The sequence below is a fragment of the Aptenodytes patagonicus genome, chromosome 2 (genome assembly GCF_965638725.1).
Source record: "Aptenodytes patagonicus chromosome 2, bAptPat1.pri.cur, whole genome shotgun sequence".
Taxonomy (NCBI): domain Eukaryota; kingdom Metazoa; phylum Chordata; class Aves; order Sphenisciformes; family Spheniscidae; genus Aptenodytes; species Aptenodytes patagonicus.
The window spans coordinates 89029549-89044000 of NC_134950.1; the positions used below are offsets into that span (position 1 = coordinate 89029549).

Genomic DNA, 14452 nt, shown 5'->3' on the forward strand with positions numbered 1-14452 from the left:
ATGTGAAATTTGTAATACAACCTGAATGTCATACCTGTAGGACTCAAACAGTTAAGACAAGCTGGCACTTCTCCCATGTTCTGTTCAAAGGTGCTAAAATGATTGCACTGAGGTACTACTGCTACCATTTTAAAGGATTTATTATCGGCTGACTGTGCTCTGGGACATGCTGTGCTGTACTAGGAAAACAGTTTTTTAACAGTTCTAATAAGCAGCTGCCTATTATAAACTAGAAATTAAGCACTGCAGTAATTTCACTTAAATTGAAGTACACATTCTGTAGCTTCCAAGAGGCAAAACAAAATATTAAGTTACCAGTTCAAAAAATGTATGTTTTGTATTTTCTTTTCAAAAGTTTTTGGTGTGATAATAAAAGATAAGCCTAAAAATAAAAAAAAAAAAAAAAGGCATTACAGATGTAGATGTCTGTAATCACCATCAGCATGGATTGAAATACACCTGAATTTTGCTATTTGAGAGTTAATGAAAATATAGATCAAACTTTTTAGTAGCTACATATAACATTTACTTTGTAAAGATAACGGCAAAACTAATTATGACCATGTCTCTTGGACATATCTAGTCAGGATTTGACAGTAGTACAGGGTTAGGTAAAGAAAGTGGTAGTTCACACACTGATGCTGTTGTAATATATTGATATTTCACCCTAAGCCTCACCTATAGAGCTACTTTGCTTTCATTTTTAACATTTCAAAAGCTATTTTGGACATGATTTCTCCCAAGCAACAGGCAAGAATGATCTACAATTGAGTGCTGTAGCAAAACTGGATAGTGGAAAGTGTTTATCAAAGGCATACCTGTCCAGCTCTTGCGTTTTCACAGACAAAAGTATCGTAGAATACAGCAAACTGTGGGGCATTGTCATTAACATCCAAAATTCTTACGTAGACAGGTACACGAGTAGTATCTTTGGGGTTGTCTGACAGGAGAAGAAAGAAAAATAATGAGCTTATTTTCCTACTACAAGTTTTCTGTTTTCTTCCAAATTTCACGAGCAATAAACATGCAAGATTAGGTATGAAATTTGTCAAAATTTAGCATACAAACTGATACCAGGTAAGAATCAGGCCTCCTGAAAAATAAGGAGATGTTTTGCTTAGAGTAAAAAAATAAATTAAAGTACTGGTATCTAGTGAGTAATTAAGATTTTACATGAATATAGGGGCTCCAACTGTTAATAATCTATCCAGATATAGTATATGGAAAGTATGCCCATTACTATCATGACAGATTTGGTTATTTGGTATTATTCTGCTGCAAGGTTTTGATTTTTAATTTTAAAATGATTTGTGTTCTGTTTTGTTTTACATAGAAACAAAATTATTGACTTTGTGCATACATATTTTGAAAAATTTTCAAGCCTGACTTTCCTCTCTTGTGCCTTAATAAATAGGGAGAAATTCCAACAAAGCCAATGAAAGTATCCCCCCAAAAAATCTGGTAAAGAATTTATTAGAATCAGAGTTTTTATGTTTAAATTGCCTTAAAAAATATGAATGTAGGTTTTCAGACCTTAGGTTACGAAGGAAGAATTGTAAGCTCCGCCTTGCCAAATGTCAAAACCCTAGTATTATTTAGAGTGCCCTCTTATTAATATAGGTTAATTCAAGAATACAAGTGTCCCTGTTCCCACTTGCTGATCTAGTTGCCATACCAAAAATCTGAAATAATGCTTGGGAGTAAAATTGCAGCAATTTCTTGGAGTTTTGCTGGCTGGCAGCTAAATAGTATATGATTTTGCAACTTTAATGGCATAGGATAAGTAACAGTAGAGATGATTCAAAATTACTGAGTTTTTTTTCCCCTTTTAAGCTGCTTCAAATAAACAGTAAACATTTACAAGTAGCTGGCATTAAGTTCACTTGTTATTAATAACACCTTTGCTAAAGAGTGTGATGTGGATCTTTTTCACATCTTGAATTGTTTAAAATGGCAGCTTTAGGGCACTGTTTTTCATAGCCTTTGGCATTTTTGTACCAACTTTCTAAATGAGTTCTAGTCTTAACACTGCTGTCCCATTGTGTCATGCTTCACAGGTAATATTTTTAAAGATTTAATGACCTAAATCTAATCTCCCCCTTCACTTTCTCCAAAACTAATGTACCTCTTTGGAGAATGCTAGCTACTCCAACTAAGTCCAGAATGTAGATTTGCTCAAAGTATCCTGACAAGGAAATATGTTCAGCACTATGATATAACCATACAAGGATACTAAGTTTTTTCATTATATAAATACTTCTGAAAAGTATTCTTACAACATTGGACAGCACTGTGAAGGACTGTAAGCTCAGGACCATGCATCGCAAGAAAAAAAAAAAAGAGTTTTAAAAAAAAAAAAAAGTACCGCTACCGGGTGTGCTCAATACAACCAGCCTATTGATCTGGACTACAGAAATGGGGACAGGAAGGCTAAGAGTGGTTAATTGGCTGGACACATCGTTCCATTTAGTTCTCTGCAGTGTAGTTCTTGCCAGCCATGCTTCACTGCTGATCAGCAATTTTTTCTTCTTTTGACTGATGTAGAATTAACCTTAAAAAAACAGTGTCTTTGAAAGCAAGTGATCCTCACTAGCTGATTTCAAAGATCAGACCTTTGTCCCTTAGAACATTTTTTGTCAGGCAATTAGAGTTAATCTCAATAATGCAGCAGGTTTAGGACAATCTCTGCTTTCCTCTTTGTACTTTTAACAGGAAAATATGTACAGAGAGCTGATTTAAATAGTCCAGGAAATGCTACAGCTTAGGGATCAAATTGAACATAACTTGTAAGATGTATTGATTCCAAGAGCTGTAGGTGTAGATACCGTAGGAAGAGATAATGAAATTTCTAAGGAAATGAAGAAAACGATAGAGACAAAAACATAGATTAACATCCTGAACTTTGATACTTTAACAGCAAAATCATGTCATTGTCCTCAAAGAAAAGGAAGAAAACAGAATTACTCCAGTGTTATTATTTAATTGGGTCACACTTCAGAAGTAACTTGGACATTAAAGGTCAGTGGTGGAAGCAGGTGAGGAAAAAAACAATGAGGAGACAGCTGCTGTTAGCTATCCCAAATTTACTTTCCCAGAATATCTAATAGAAAGGGGTGGGGGGGAAGGAAGGGAGCTTTTTTTCTCATGAAGTCACAGCTGTAACTTTGCAGGCTAAGGAAAACTGAAAGGAAAAAGAGACCAAATTGGCTTACTGATCTCAGCTGCTATAACGCTAAGATTGTGCCATTGTGATATCTCACGGTCAAGTGGCTTAGAAGTATAGATGGACCCATTTCCAGAATGAATATTAAATATCCTGTCAAGATCAGTGTGACGATCCAGAGAAAACCTAAATATGATAAAGACAGAAAAAGTGTTGTCAAAATGATAGAAAATGGAAAAAAGCCTGTTTCACAACAAGTCAATATGTCTTTTAGGTTCTGTATGTTACATTACAAAGGTTAGTTTTGAGAAGACATCTATTTAGTTTTTATAAACACTTATGAAAATTCTTAAGGTTAGTTCCATAGAATGAGGAATAAAATTGGCAAGATTTTAATAAATATGGTACAATAGTGTAAAATTTGATCTTCTGAGCTTTTAGAAACATATATGAGAATCACAAAAAATAAATCAGAATTTCAATATAATAATTAAAGAATTGTTTTAATCCTGAAAGGAAAATTGTCTTTGATGTACTGTTCCTTCAGACTGAGACTGACATCTAATTTATAAGCTTGTCAAAAGTATTGTTATAAGCTCAGCTTTTACACTTTAGTATATATTAATTTACTAGAGATCAGGTTAAAAAAACCTATAAAAATAAGTTCACATGCAGAACTTTAATGAATATACTGCTGTTGAAGGACCTTCTATGTTGCTATAGTTGCTATACTTCTGCAGGCAAAACTTCTACTAACACAATATGGCAGAATGTCAACTAGAATCAGCTAATTGCTCTTTCCTCCATTTTTTCTAATAATTAACACTGGCTTCAAAGTTAAGATTGAACCTTTGATGTGGAATTCAATGTCGGATTTTGCAAAGTACAGAACATTTATCTAACTACCTGGCAGAATTGGGCCAAGTTAAAAAAAAAATCTGCTAGTACACTTGTACAGTACAATAGAAACAATTGTTCATGTTTTGATGAACTTTTATGAGTGATCTAAACAGTTCATCAAGTGTATCTGTTTTTACTTACAGTACTTAACTAAATTGAACCAAATGAAAAAATGCTGTAATATGAAAATGATGTCTATAACGTTTTGGTGGGTTTTGTTTGCTCACTCCACCATACACAACAGCATAAATATATAAAACAAATGAACAAACAAACAAAATCTCAACAAACAAACCAACCAACACCAAAATGAATACAAAAACAAAACAAAAGGAAATTAGAACAGCCAAAAAACACTTCTGAAAATTCAGGAAAGACTTGCTCAAATTATTTTTTTTTACTACTAGTTGACTATAATAACTGTTAGTTAGAATTAAACAAAAACTTGCTATTTTTCAGAGAAATCATATTTAAGACTATTTGGCTTATATGATAAGCATTTGATTTTACTTCATCCATGGAAGGAGTTTTAATGAGGAAAAGAACTTATTTTTACAGCACTCTAGTTAACGGTTTTTCAATAGGCAATAATCACTTGTCTAGCTAACAAGATCTATTCCACATTGTGTCCTTAAAAATTCTATGCCATTTGATAATAGCCATGAGATAAGCACACACTTTTACCCCATCATATGACTTCTAATGGCCTGCAAATGCTACCAAAATTATTATTTTCAGAAAATACCTCCATATTCATTGAACAGAAATAGAAATTAGTGCAACAGGAAGCTATTGGCACTCAATTTATAGGAAGCCTAACTTATATAAATTTTAATAAACAGAAACTAATATTTTAAAATAAATAGCTAAGCAGAAAAAAAATTTAAAAACTGAATCAATTCTACAACCTGAAGCTGTAATATTTTTTCTTAATAGCAGTATTAAAGTATTATACAAATTGCCCTAATTTCAAAATATGACAACTTTCAAAATACTTTAGTTTAAATGTTAGCTGTTAACTTCTGGGGTAAACACACAGTACTTTGTATTTAATATTAATACTGTAAGAAGTAAAATATTGTAAAAACTTATCCTAGGTAAGTATTGTTTGAATGAATATACAAGGTTGCTTTGGAAGTTGAGGAACAGAGCAAATACTAAAGAGAATCCAATCTATGCTATGTGAATTGTTTTAAAGTTCTTGTCTCCAACTAGGTAGGATTAAATGAAAGCTAAAAGAAATGACTGTACTATGAAAAGCATTATCGCATATATCTTCGATGTTTTTCTTCAAGTGAACTAAGTCTAGGTTCAATGGTCCCTTTCAATTTTTTAAAAATTTCTTTGCCCTTATTACTATTGGTTTGCTCCACCTGCCTCTTCTAAATTATGTTCTATGGAAGAATGAAAGAAACATCAACAGGACATAGAAAAATTATATAAAAGAATCTTTAGGTTGCTACTCTGTGTATATAATAGTGATGAGGGAAATACCTGCCACAGTTCTTCAATTCATCAAGTTGTGTCAGAAACAAAATGAACAAAAGCTCCAAGTTTGTTCTTTTTCCAGTCATGATTAAGAAAATATAACTCCTAAAATTGTCAGTTGTCTCATGCAATTAGAGTGGATAAAGATGCAATGCTAAGTTATTTATATATTCTTAAATTTTAGAGGCTTGGTGTAATCTCCTATCTTTTCCATACACACGAATCACCATAGGAGAAAATTAGATTCAGTCTCATTTCCTAATCCAGTTTTACCACCTGGGCCTCATCAAGAAGTATGTGACAATTGACTTCAGAGTCAGTAAATAAGGTTCTTTTGCTAGAATGTAATTTTTGTACTTTATCTGGTATTTCAGACAACACACATCCAACTTGGGCAGCGTTGTCTTACCTGTGTCTTAAAGCTTATGCATTATAGAAAAACACACAATAAACCCCACACCAAAATATAGTTTACTACATTCAGCTAGATGCCATGTAGTGTGTAGCGTTTAGTAGTATACATAGAAAAGATTTTTAAAGATATTAATCTTTCAATGTCTAATTTCTTAGTGTATTTGAGCATACACAAGATAATTTTATTATGCATAGCGATCACTCTGGCAAGCCTACAAAGCAGGAGGCACCAGCCAGAGCAGGTGAGATCTGCCCTGCATACTTTCCAGGACTGACCAGAGGAATCATTAGAAAGCTCTGTCCCTTTCCTGGGCCATAGACTGGTTTGGCATTTTTTCACAGTGTGAAGTAAGAAGTAGTCCTGAAGAGCGTACTTGAAATCAATGTGTAATATTATAAGTTTTCTGAGATTTGAAGTACTAGAAAACACTTCCTGTGTCTCTTGTGTGCAAGTCAATGGCTGTTCCCTGAGGGTGTTCAGAGGCTTACAGATGGCATCATTCTCAGTTCTGTCTATCTCTGGGATACTAATAAATTACAGAAAGAAACATTAGCATCTTCTTCCTGTGTACAATGAGCACGTTGCAATTCATGTTGTATTACTATTTCTCTTAATTTCTTTAGCAAATGATGTGTTTACAGAGACTGGAGTATTACCTTATTGGACTTGAGGCCGAATCAGGATCCCGTGCCATTACTGTTCCTATTATTGTCCCTAACTCAATATCTTCATGCACTTCAAAAAGGTAAGAAGATCTGCTAAAGACTGGAGGTTCATCCACATCATCTACAGAGATTTTCACAATAGTTGTATCTTTGAAAGGCCCAAGATAATAGAAGCGTGGATCCACATGGGTATTCTCAGCTTCTACTTTCAAGGTATAAAGTCGTCTCATCTCATAGTCCAGTGGCTAAAAATGAAGACAATGATAAAATTTATTAAATTACGTTACATATTGACAGATGTTGACCTATATACATAATGGAAACTGAAGAGGACTCAAGCTTTGTCAGATATTGCCTTGACTTGGGGGAACCCCAGTACCGTTCAAATTTTCCACAGCACAGGGATCACTTTCTCTAGTAAGAAATTTCCATTGTTCTTAGAGGAAGTTTCTCTTCCTAAATATTATTTGAATTATCATAGCACCAATGACAAAAAGATTTTCAGTGCAAATTTACCAATTATTTAGTGAATTTTGCAGCTGTTTCATGAGAATATGGATTTGAAACAATCATATAAGCATTTAAAATACTTTAAATGCAGACTTGAAATACTGACATTTCAGAACAAGGTACTTAATACTAATATTTCTCAGGAAATACTATAAACTCTTGGATATTCAAAATGGCCTGAATATCCTTATTGTCAAACAAATGTAGCTGACCTTAAATATCAGGAATGTTTTAGGTTTCTTTTAAAGAGGGAGTGTGTGTCAATGTTCTCTATATCTAGAGAAACAGTAAGAGCTTTATCTTGTTCCTTTACATTTAATTTAATAATTCCAACATCAGAGATTTTTTCTGCAAAATAGATTTGACATTTTTGTCAGCAGTTCCTTTTTAAAATGGAATGAGGAAAGGTTCAGGGTTATAATTAGAAACCATTTTGGGTAAAAAAGAACCTCTATTCCTTCAAATTTTTCTAACTGTCATAGATGAAAAGTGTTAGCTTATTAATGATACTGAGGAAATGAGCAAGCTGAGAATTTACCTTTCTGACACAGACTTCATTAACTCCCCCAAAATCTCAGGGAGATATCAAACTGGTGGTTTTCATTCATCAAAATGGGTGGTAGAAGACTTGTTTTTTCTGCCTAACTGCTTTTAAATACAAATTAATGTTCATGAAAGATGCCGGAGTGACAGCCTAGAAATTTAAATTTTCTATTTAAGAGCAGAAAGATGCAGCCCAGTGAAGGAATGAGTTTCCCCACTGCCCCAAACTTGTTTTAAAAAAGTAGTTAGACCAGAAGGGAGAATATCTATGAATATAATTGAGAAATGCAACACAGTGCTGCTATTTAAGCTAGATCTGAGACTATTGGTGTGTCTATAAAGTGCAGCATGCTGCTGTTAAGGGATGCTGGCTTCAAGCCTAGAAGCAGAGAAGCCATGTTAGTTCTGCTTTATTCTAATTAGCAGGCTTAATTTGCCAGAAGGTGCGCCCTGCAGATGTAGTTAACTTGCTACTAGTACATTCACATCCAGTTTTGACATCTCTTCAGGCTACGTGGCAAAACTTGGATATAAAACATGTGGATTATACAGGTATTCCAACGTATCACCAATAATGAACAAAACTGTTGCCCAAATATATAAAGTTGTGGCCAAGCATTTATTTTGTCTGTGAGAACTTGTATAGAAAAACTTGTATAGAAAAAGTTCTTTTGCAGCAGGTATTAAATTCAGACTTAGTAACTTAAGGGCTCAGTAAAGGAACACCAGCTGTTTGTAGTTATTCACCATTGAAAACAGAAATTAAAATCAACGTGGCTAAATAATAAAAAAAAGAGAATATTTTCATAAATCAACAAACGGAGCATATCTTCTTCCTTGCTAGTTAATGCTGTTGTGTGTGCTATCTGAATAAGATACTTATTTATCAACATGAGAAAGCAGCCTGAAAATTGCAAAATGTGTCAGATTGCTAATGACAAAATGAGAAGATCTTGTTCATTAGTATTTATTGGTGACATTTTTGGAGCTGCTGTATTATAACTTATAAATTTTTTATGCTTGATCCCATTATTAGATTGTTTTTTCAAGACTGTATTGGTTTAATATAATAGCAGTCTGTGTGAAAAATCTGAAGCAAGCAAGAAAGGAACATCTCAAGAGAAGCCTTCACAAACTTCTAGGAAAAGGAAAAATATCAGGCCCCAAACTTTGTATTTTCATTCCTTCCCAGGTAAACTATAATGCTGACTATGAGCATAGGAGAACATAGAAATTAAAAAAGAACACACTCTGATCTTTGCAGAACTTATCTTTTCCTTGGTTGCCATTATCAAGAGATGTGGAGATATATTTTATAGTAGGTTTAATTTTATATTCTATGCTTAAGGAGATTTGTTTTAAAAGCTAATATAAACAATGCTTCATGTTAGAAATGCTGCCTGAACTCTTTAGAAACACATCTCAAAATCCTAAAGAAAAGGACAGAAGGACTTCTGGAAGGGAAATTGTTGAGGAGCAGGAGAATGGCATTTCTAAGTGTGACATCTTACACCTCTGAAAGTGCTCTGAGATGCAAGATGAAGGGCAGAACTAAAGCTAGCTCTGAAACAGGGTCACCATCATTATTCACTGCTCATGTGTCAACCAACTGACATGTTGGAAACAGGAACAAAACAAACAATATAGCTTGTGACTTGGCTTCCGTGAGTGTATTTGTGTTCTGGCATATGCTGGTCACGTAAGTAGATGAGAATCTCCTATATAAGGAAAATCTATGTCTCTCAGTAGTGAGTGAACTGCGTATTGCTTGCTGAAGAAAATAGGTTACATAAATACTGAAGAAATCTGTGTTTGAAATTATAGAGATAATAAGTACTAACACATTGGGGATGGTCCACTTTTTACATACTTTCCTGGCAATAATGCTTTAAACCTATGCTGTGTCTCAGTTATTGTTACCACCTGTTATTTCCAATTCATCTTAAAAGGAAATAGTACCGTTCAGTCACTGATGGGGAATGCTTGCAAGCGTTAAGCAGTTAGAACATGCCATCATATGACCTAAGCACTTTTTTCCAATGAACATTTGTGGCATAACATTGACACCAAAATCATTTAGTGAATGTTAATAGACACCTTTCGCACAGTTATGATGCCTTCCTGTGTGTCCTTTTGTGTCACAATATCAAACATATCTGTCCCATCGCCATCTATAATTCTGTATTCTACTTCTGCATTTTTTCCAGTGTCTGCATCTGTGGCTTTGACGCTGCCAATGGCTGTCCCAACTGGGGAGGACTCGGGAATGCGGAGGTGGATGGTACCTGTCAAAGAGACAAAGAGCCACTCAGGAGCCCCACAAGCCATTACACATGCATTAAGTAACATTGTGTCACACAATAGCTGATTACATATTTTTGTTTATCTTTTATTCTAGACAACTTGCCATTTAATACTGGGAGAATGGGCAAAATGTGAGGCAGAGAACTATGCAGGGGAACACTTTAGGTAGAAGATTGAAAACAAAATCTTAGAGAAACAAAATAATAGAAAAATAGGATTGAAAATTACCTCTATTCTCCTATCTCAAACAAGAATCAACTACGTCTGTACTTTTCTTGTCTATGACATTCCTGAAACATCACCTGGAAAGACTGTTCTGTGTTCTTTTCAGGCTTCACTCTGCTTTTTTCCTCTAAATATCTAAGGTGAATCTTTTGGGATACATTTTACGTGTATTTTATCATGGAAGCAATTCAAAGAACAGAATCCTCTGACTTCGCTAGCCAATTCTAAACAGCAGACTGACATTTCAGCTTTCAAAATTAGATAGTCAGATACAATATTAAATAAATTTGAATGACATCTTAATGCAGGGATAGTTTTTTGAAAATCCACAAGAAGAAGGTGCGCCTATACTTGTTAAAGCAGTTAATTCATGCTTAAATAAGGCTTATGAGCATTGCAATTTTGGTTTTGTGCTACTTTTCTTAGCTCAGTTGTATCCCTTTATTATGGTGTCATACAGCTGATAAAAAACATAGGAATAAAACTGTCACCATTCAGACATGCTGCAATAAATTGAAATAAATATCTTACCATATATTTTAGTATTCTATGTCCTAGCCTTACTGTGAAAACTGTAAATAAGGGTTGAGATCTCTGGTCCCATCTGTCAGAACATACGGTAGGAAAAGAGTGGGACACATAATGCACTATGAAGAATTCTCAGAAAAAGATTTTAAAATGAATGCAGATACAGCTGTCACTCCAAAGATGAAAGTTAAGTCATCAAAGCTCTATTGAAAAACATTTTCTTCCCTGGCCTTAGCTAAGTGTACCAAGATTTGCTCCTTTTACTTAGAGACTTCCTAAGGTACGTAAAGTTAGAAACATAGTTCAGTTAACAGTAACGCAAAAGTGGAAGAGGTAAAGGCCAGCGACCACAACAGGAAAAAGTTGAACAGGCTACCCAAAAGGCAGCACATATATACCTCACTACAAATAAGAAGTACAGAGAAGTCCATAAAGGGAGTTATTAGTTTTGTGCGATCAGGAAAGAATCGTAGGGAGAGAGCAGTGGCAAGGCAGTACGGGAAGGCCACTGGCAACATGATCTTATCATATCTTCAGGAAAGCACAGGTGAGTCATGTGAGGATTACCAGTGTCTCTTAATAGACTATATTAAAAGCCAGCTACAGAGTGACAAAGGAACTGTTTTTGTTTTTGGGAACACTCACTGAAAAAAACCCTATTATTCATTGGGACGTTTGAGACTTTCTCTCATTCTACAGATCTAGTTTTTTCTGTTCTGTTATGCTATAGTTTAAAAAAAAAAAAAAGAAGCAAAAATTCAAAAAAAGTAAACACATTCACATATAGTTTGTAATTAAATGTTGAATGAAAAATATTGAAGTTTAATTTCTTCATATAATTTTACTTAGGCAGCTTTTGATGTGAAACATATACAGCAGCAGAATTAATACTTTATGGCCATATGCACTCTACATTCTGTTTATATGAATTTATTTTTACTCATTTACATTTTGGTGTTTTGAGTGATTTATCTTGCATTTGCTCTGACATTTTCATTACCTTTCTCTAATACCTAAATCTGTGTACTTTGCTACGTTAGTATATAATCTCTCTGTAATCGCCTAATGGTTAAAAAAACAGAAGAAAAAATAACCTCTGCTCCCATTTAGTATTTATTCAGTACCATGTGACACTATGGTGAAAGACCACCTTTTTGTCCGAATCATTATTTATATGTTATAGTTGGTTTTATGGTGTGTCAACTATTCCCAACATTTTTTTCTGGAGTGCTTAAAACTACATCCCCAACCTATGCCTTGTGGACACTACTTTGACTTCCACTGCAATACCTAACTCATTAATTTAGTCTACAAAGTGCTAAGAGCTCATATCTTGAATTGCTAATAAGGTAGTGGAAATAGAGAGTGAAAATAACCAGAAATCTATCATCTGAAAGATAATTTTATGTCTAACCTATCCATTTATAGAAATCTCCACCATAGTATGAGGTGCTTCATTTTATTATTTTTGTCACTGAAGACATTTAATGCATTGACTAAGTACAGGTTTCAGTGCAGCTTTAGACACTGTATCAGAACACAAACTACACCAAAGTAGAACTATTCTTGCAAAACTCTGCTGTTAAGCCTTTTTCTCTCAATTCTTTTCTTCCTCAAGGAGAGTAATTTACTGTTTGCATTTACTCCAGTGAGTGATGATCTTTCATTCATCTGTGAGGAATAAAAATGGGAGGATCAAGGAAAGTAAAAGCTTTTCCATATACTAGGGAGACTGGAAATCAGCTGGAGGATTAAAGTCTACACGCTTGTGTCTGGAAATACTTCAGTCAGTCATAAAGAATGAAAAAGCAATCTTATTCATGTTTACCCTTCTTCCCATTTACTCTTGAATAGGCATATAATGTAAAGGTAAATATTTTTATAGAGTAATACAGGCTATAGTCTCACAGGACACATGGGCTGCCGTAACTCAGATGCACTGAGTTTCAGTCAGACTCAGGCTCCTAAGTCCATAAACCACTTTTTTCATTTATCGTTGGTCAACACCATCTCCTTACTTCTGAGAACACTTGGAAAGATTACAGTTGAAACAGAGATCCAATATCTGAGGTCTTTGATGGCCTTTCTGTGTGGAACCTTGGTAACTTTTTAAATTTCATCATGTTCCCTCAGAAGAACAGCCACTACTACCTATATGGTTTTCAGGAGATCTTTAAGAAGAGAAAAATATTCTGAAGAGTCCTCGCTCTGTAATCTAAACAACAGAGCAATTAATGGCTTTTTTGTTTTTTTTGAGAAAGTATGATAAAATACAATATGCAGAATTTTCCACAATTCCAATATGAGTTTCTTGTGGGAGAAGTTTAATCTGTTATGAAACATTTTATTGAAACATGTAGCTGTAATATGCTACTGAGTCCTGTGAAAACATAACGGACCTTTTAATATTTTTCCTGGTAATTTATAAATCTGATATGAATATGATAGTCTCATGAACCTAAAACACACATTTTTTATTAATGGAACAGAATAAGAATAATTTAACTTAATCAGTATCAATTTCTGTAGTCTCATTGAACTCTATTAAAATCAGGAATCATTATAATGTCTATTTGCATTTTGAGATTAAATATAAAGATTTTTTAAGAAGTCAGTAGTTACTTTTACTTTCATATATCTAGTAAAATGAGTCAGCTTTATAAACATTTTAGTTTTCATTTCCAGTGAAACATAAATTTATATCTAGGAAAGCTATTGGCAGAGAGAAAGTAGAGAGAAAAACAAAACAAAATAACAACAACCCCCCCCCCCCATGAGAGTAAGACTAAAAGTTTCTTTAAAGCAAAGATCACATCTGATTTACACTGACATTAGTAGAAAAATGCAGAGATATTTCTGGGATGCTACATCAGATCTTCATCTGAATCAAATATGAAGTTGCACTGCCAGATAAGTCATATAAAAATGGTCTAAAAAGTTGATTCCATCATTCTAACTATTAATTTAACACACTGTTTAAGAAAAAAGGAGAAAAAAAAGCATAAATATGCATGTTTGATGCTTATGTGATGTCTTAAATTTAACTGTTGAAATTAGTTTTTCCATAAAGCTTTGAACATGACACCTCTTTGAATAGTCTTCCTCACTAGGTCCAGAGAGGAGTAATACAGCATTCCTCACCTACATGTCACTGGAATTATCATAATCCTCTATATACCAATGGAAACAAGAAAAATAATAAATCAAAAAGTTGTGGAAATACAAAGAACATAAAATAACAAATTAACAATAAATTCTGTCCAGAATAGGGCCTGTGTGGAAATGCACAAACTGTAAGTACTCAATTGTTCATGATTTTTCTATTTTGAGTGTGTATATGAAATCACATGCTGATAAACATCTTAGTTAAACACATATATATTAACTACAATATTAAATTGAACAAAATTATGTACTCCATTTCTGCCATAAAGAGCATGTTAAAATCAGAATAATTTGAAGCTGAATCCATTATTTTGAGCCTGAAGGCTGATCATCAGTAACTACTGGATTGAGTAGAGTTATACAGAAGAAAAAAATGGGTGGTGAGGATACTCTAAATCCTTTAGCTATTAAGTATGTCTAAACCACCTTGCAAATATTACAACTTCAATATCGCGCATCCAGAGAGTAGTGGTCAACAGCTTAATGTCTAGATAGAGATTGGTGACAAGTGGCGTCCCGCAGGGGTCCTTATTGGGACCAGTACTG

The 14452-nt window shown here is 34.0% G+C and overlaps 1 protein-coding gene across 10 annotated transcripts in view; it reads right to left on the reverse strand.

Annotated features, from left to right (window-relative positions):
• Positions 1–14452, reverse strand: part of CDH10 (cadherin 10) — a 112051-nt gene that overhangs the window by 15365 nt on the left and 82234 nt on the right. For all 10 annotated transcript variants that reach the window (XM_076330381.1, XM_076330384.1, XM_076330385.1 and 7 more), the window contains 4 exons: positions 9782–9969; positions 6623–6876; positions 3213–3349; positions 819–940 (listed from right to left, as the gene is read on the reverse strand). In XM_076330381.1, coding sequence (XP_076186496.1) covers positions 819–940; positions 3213–3349; positions 6623–6876; positions 9782–9969 — 701 coding nt within the window. The remainder of the gene's footprint in view (positions 1–818; positions 941–3212; positions 3350–6622; positions 6877–9781; positions 9970–14452) is intronic.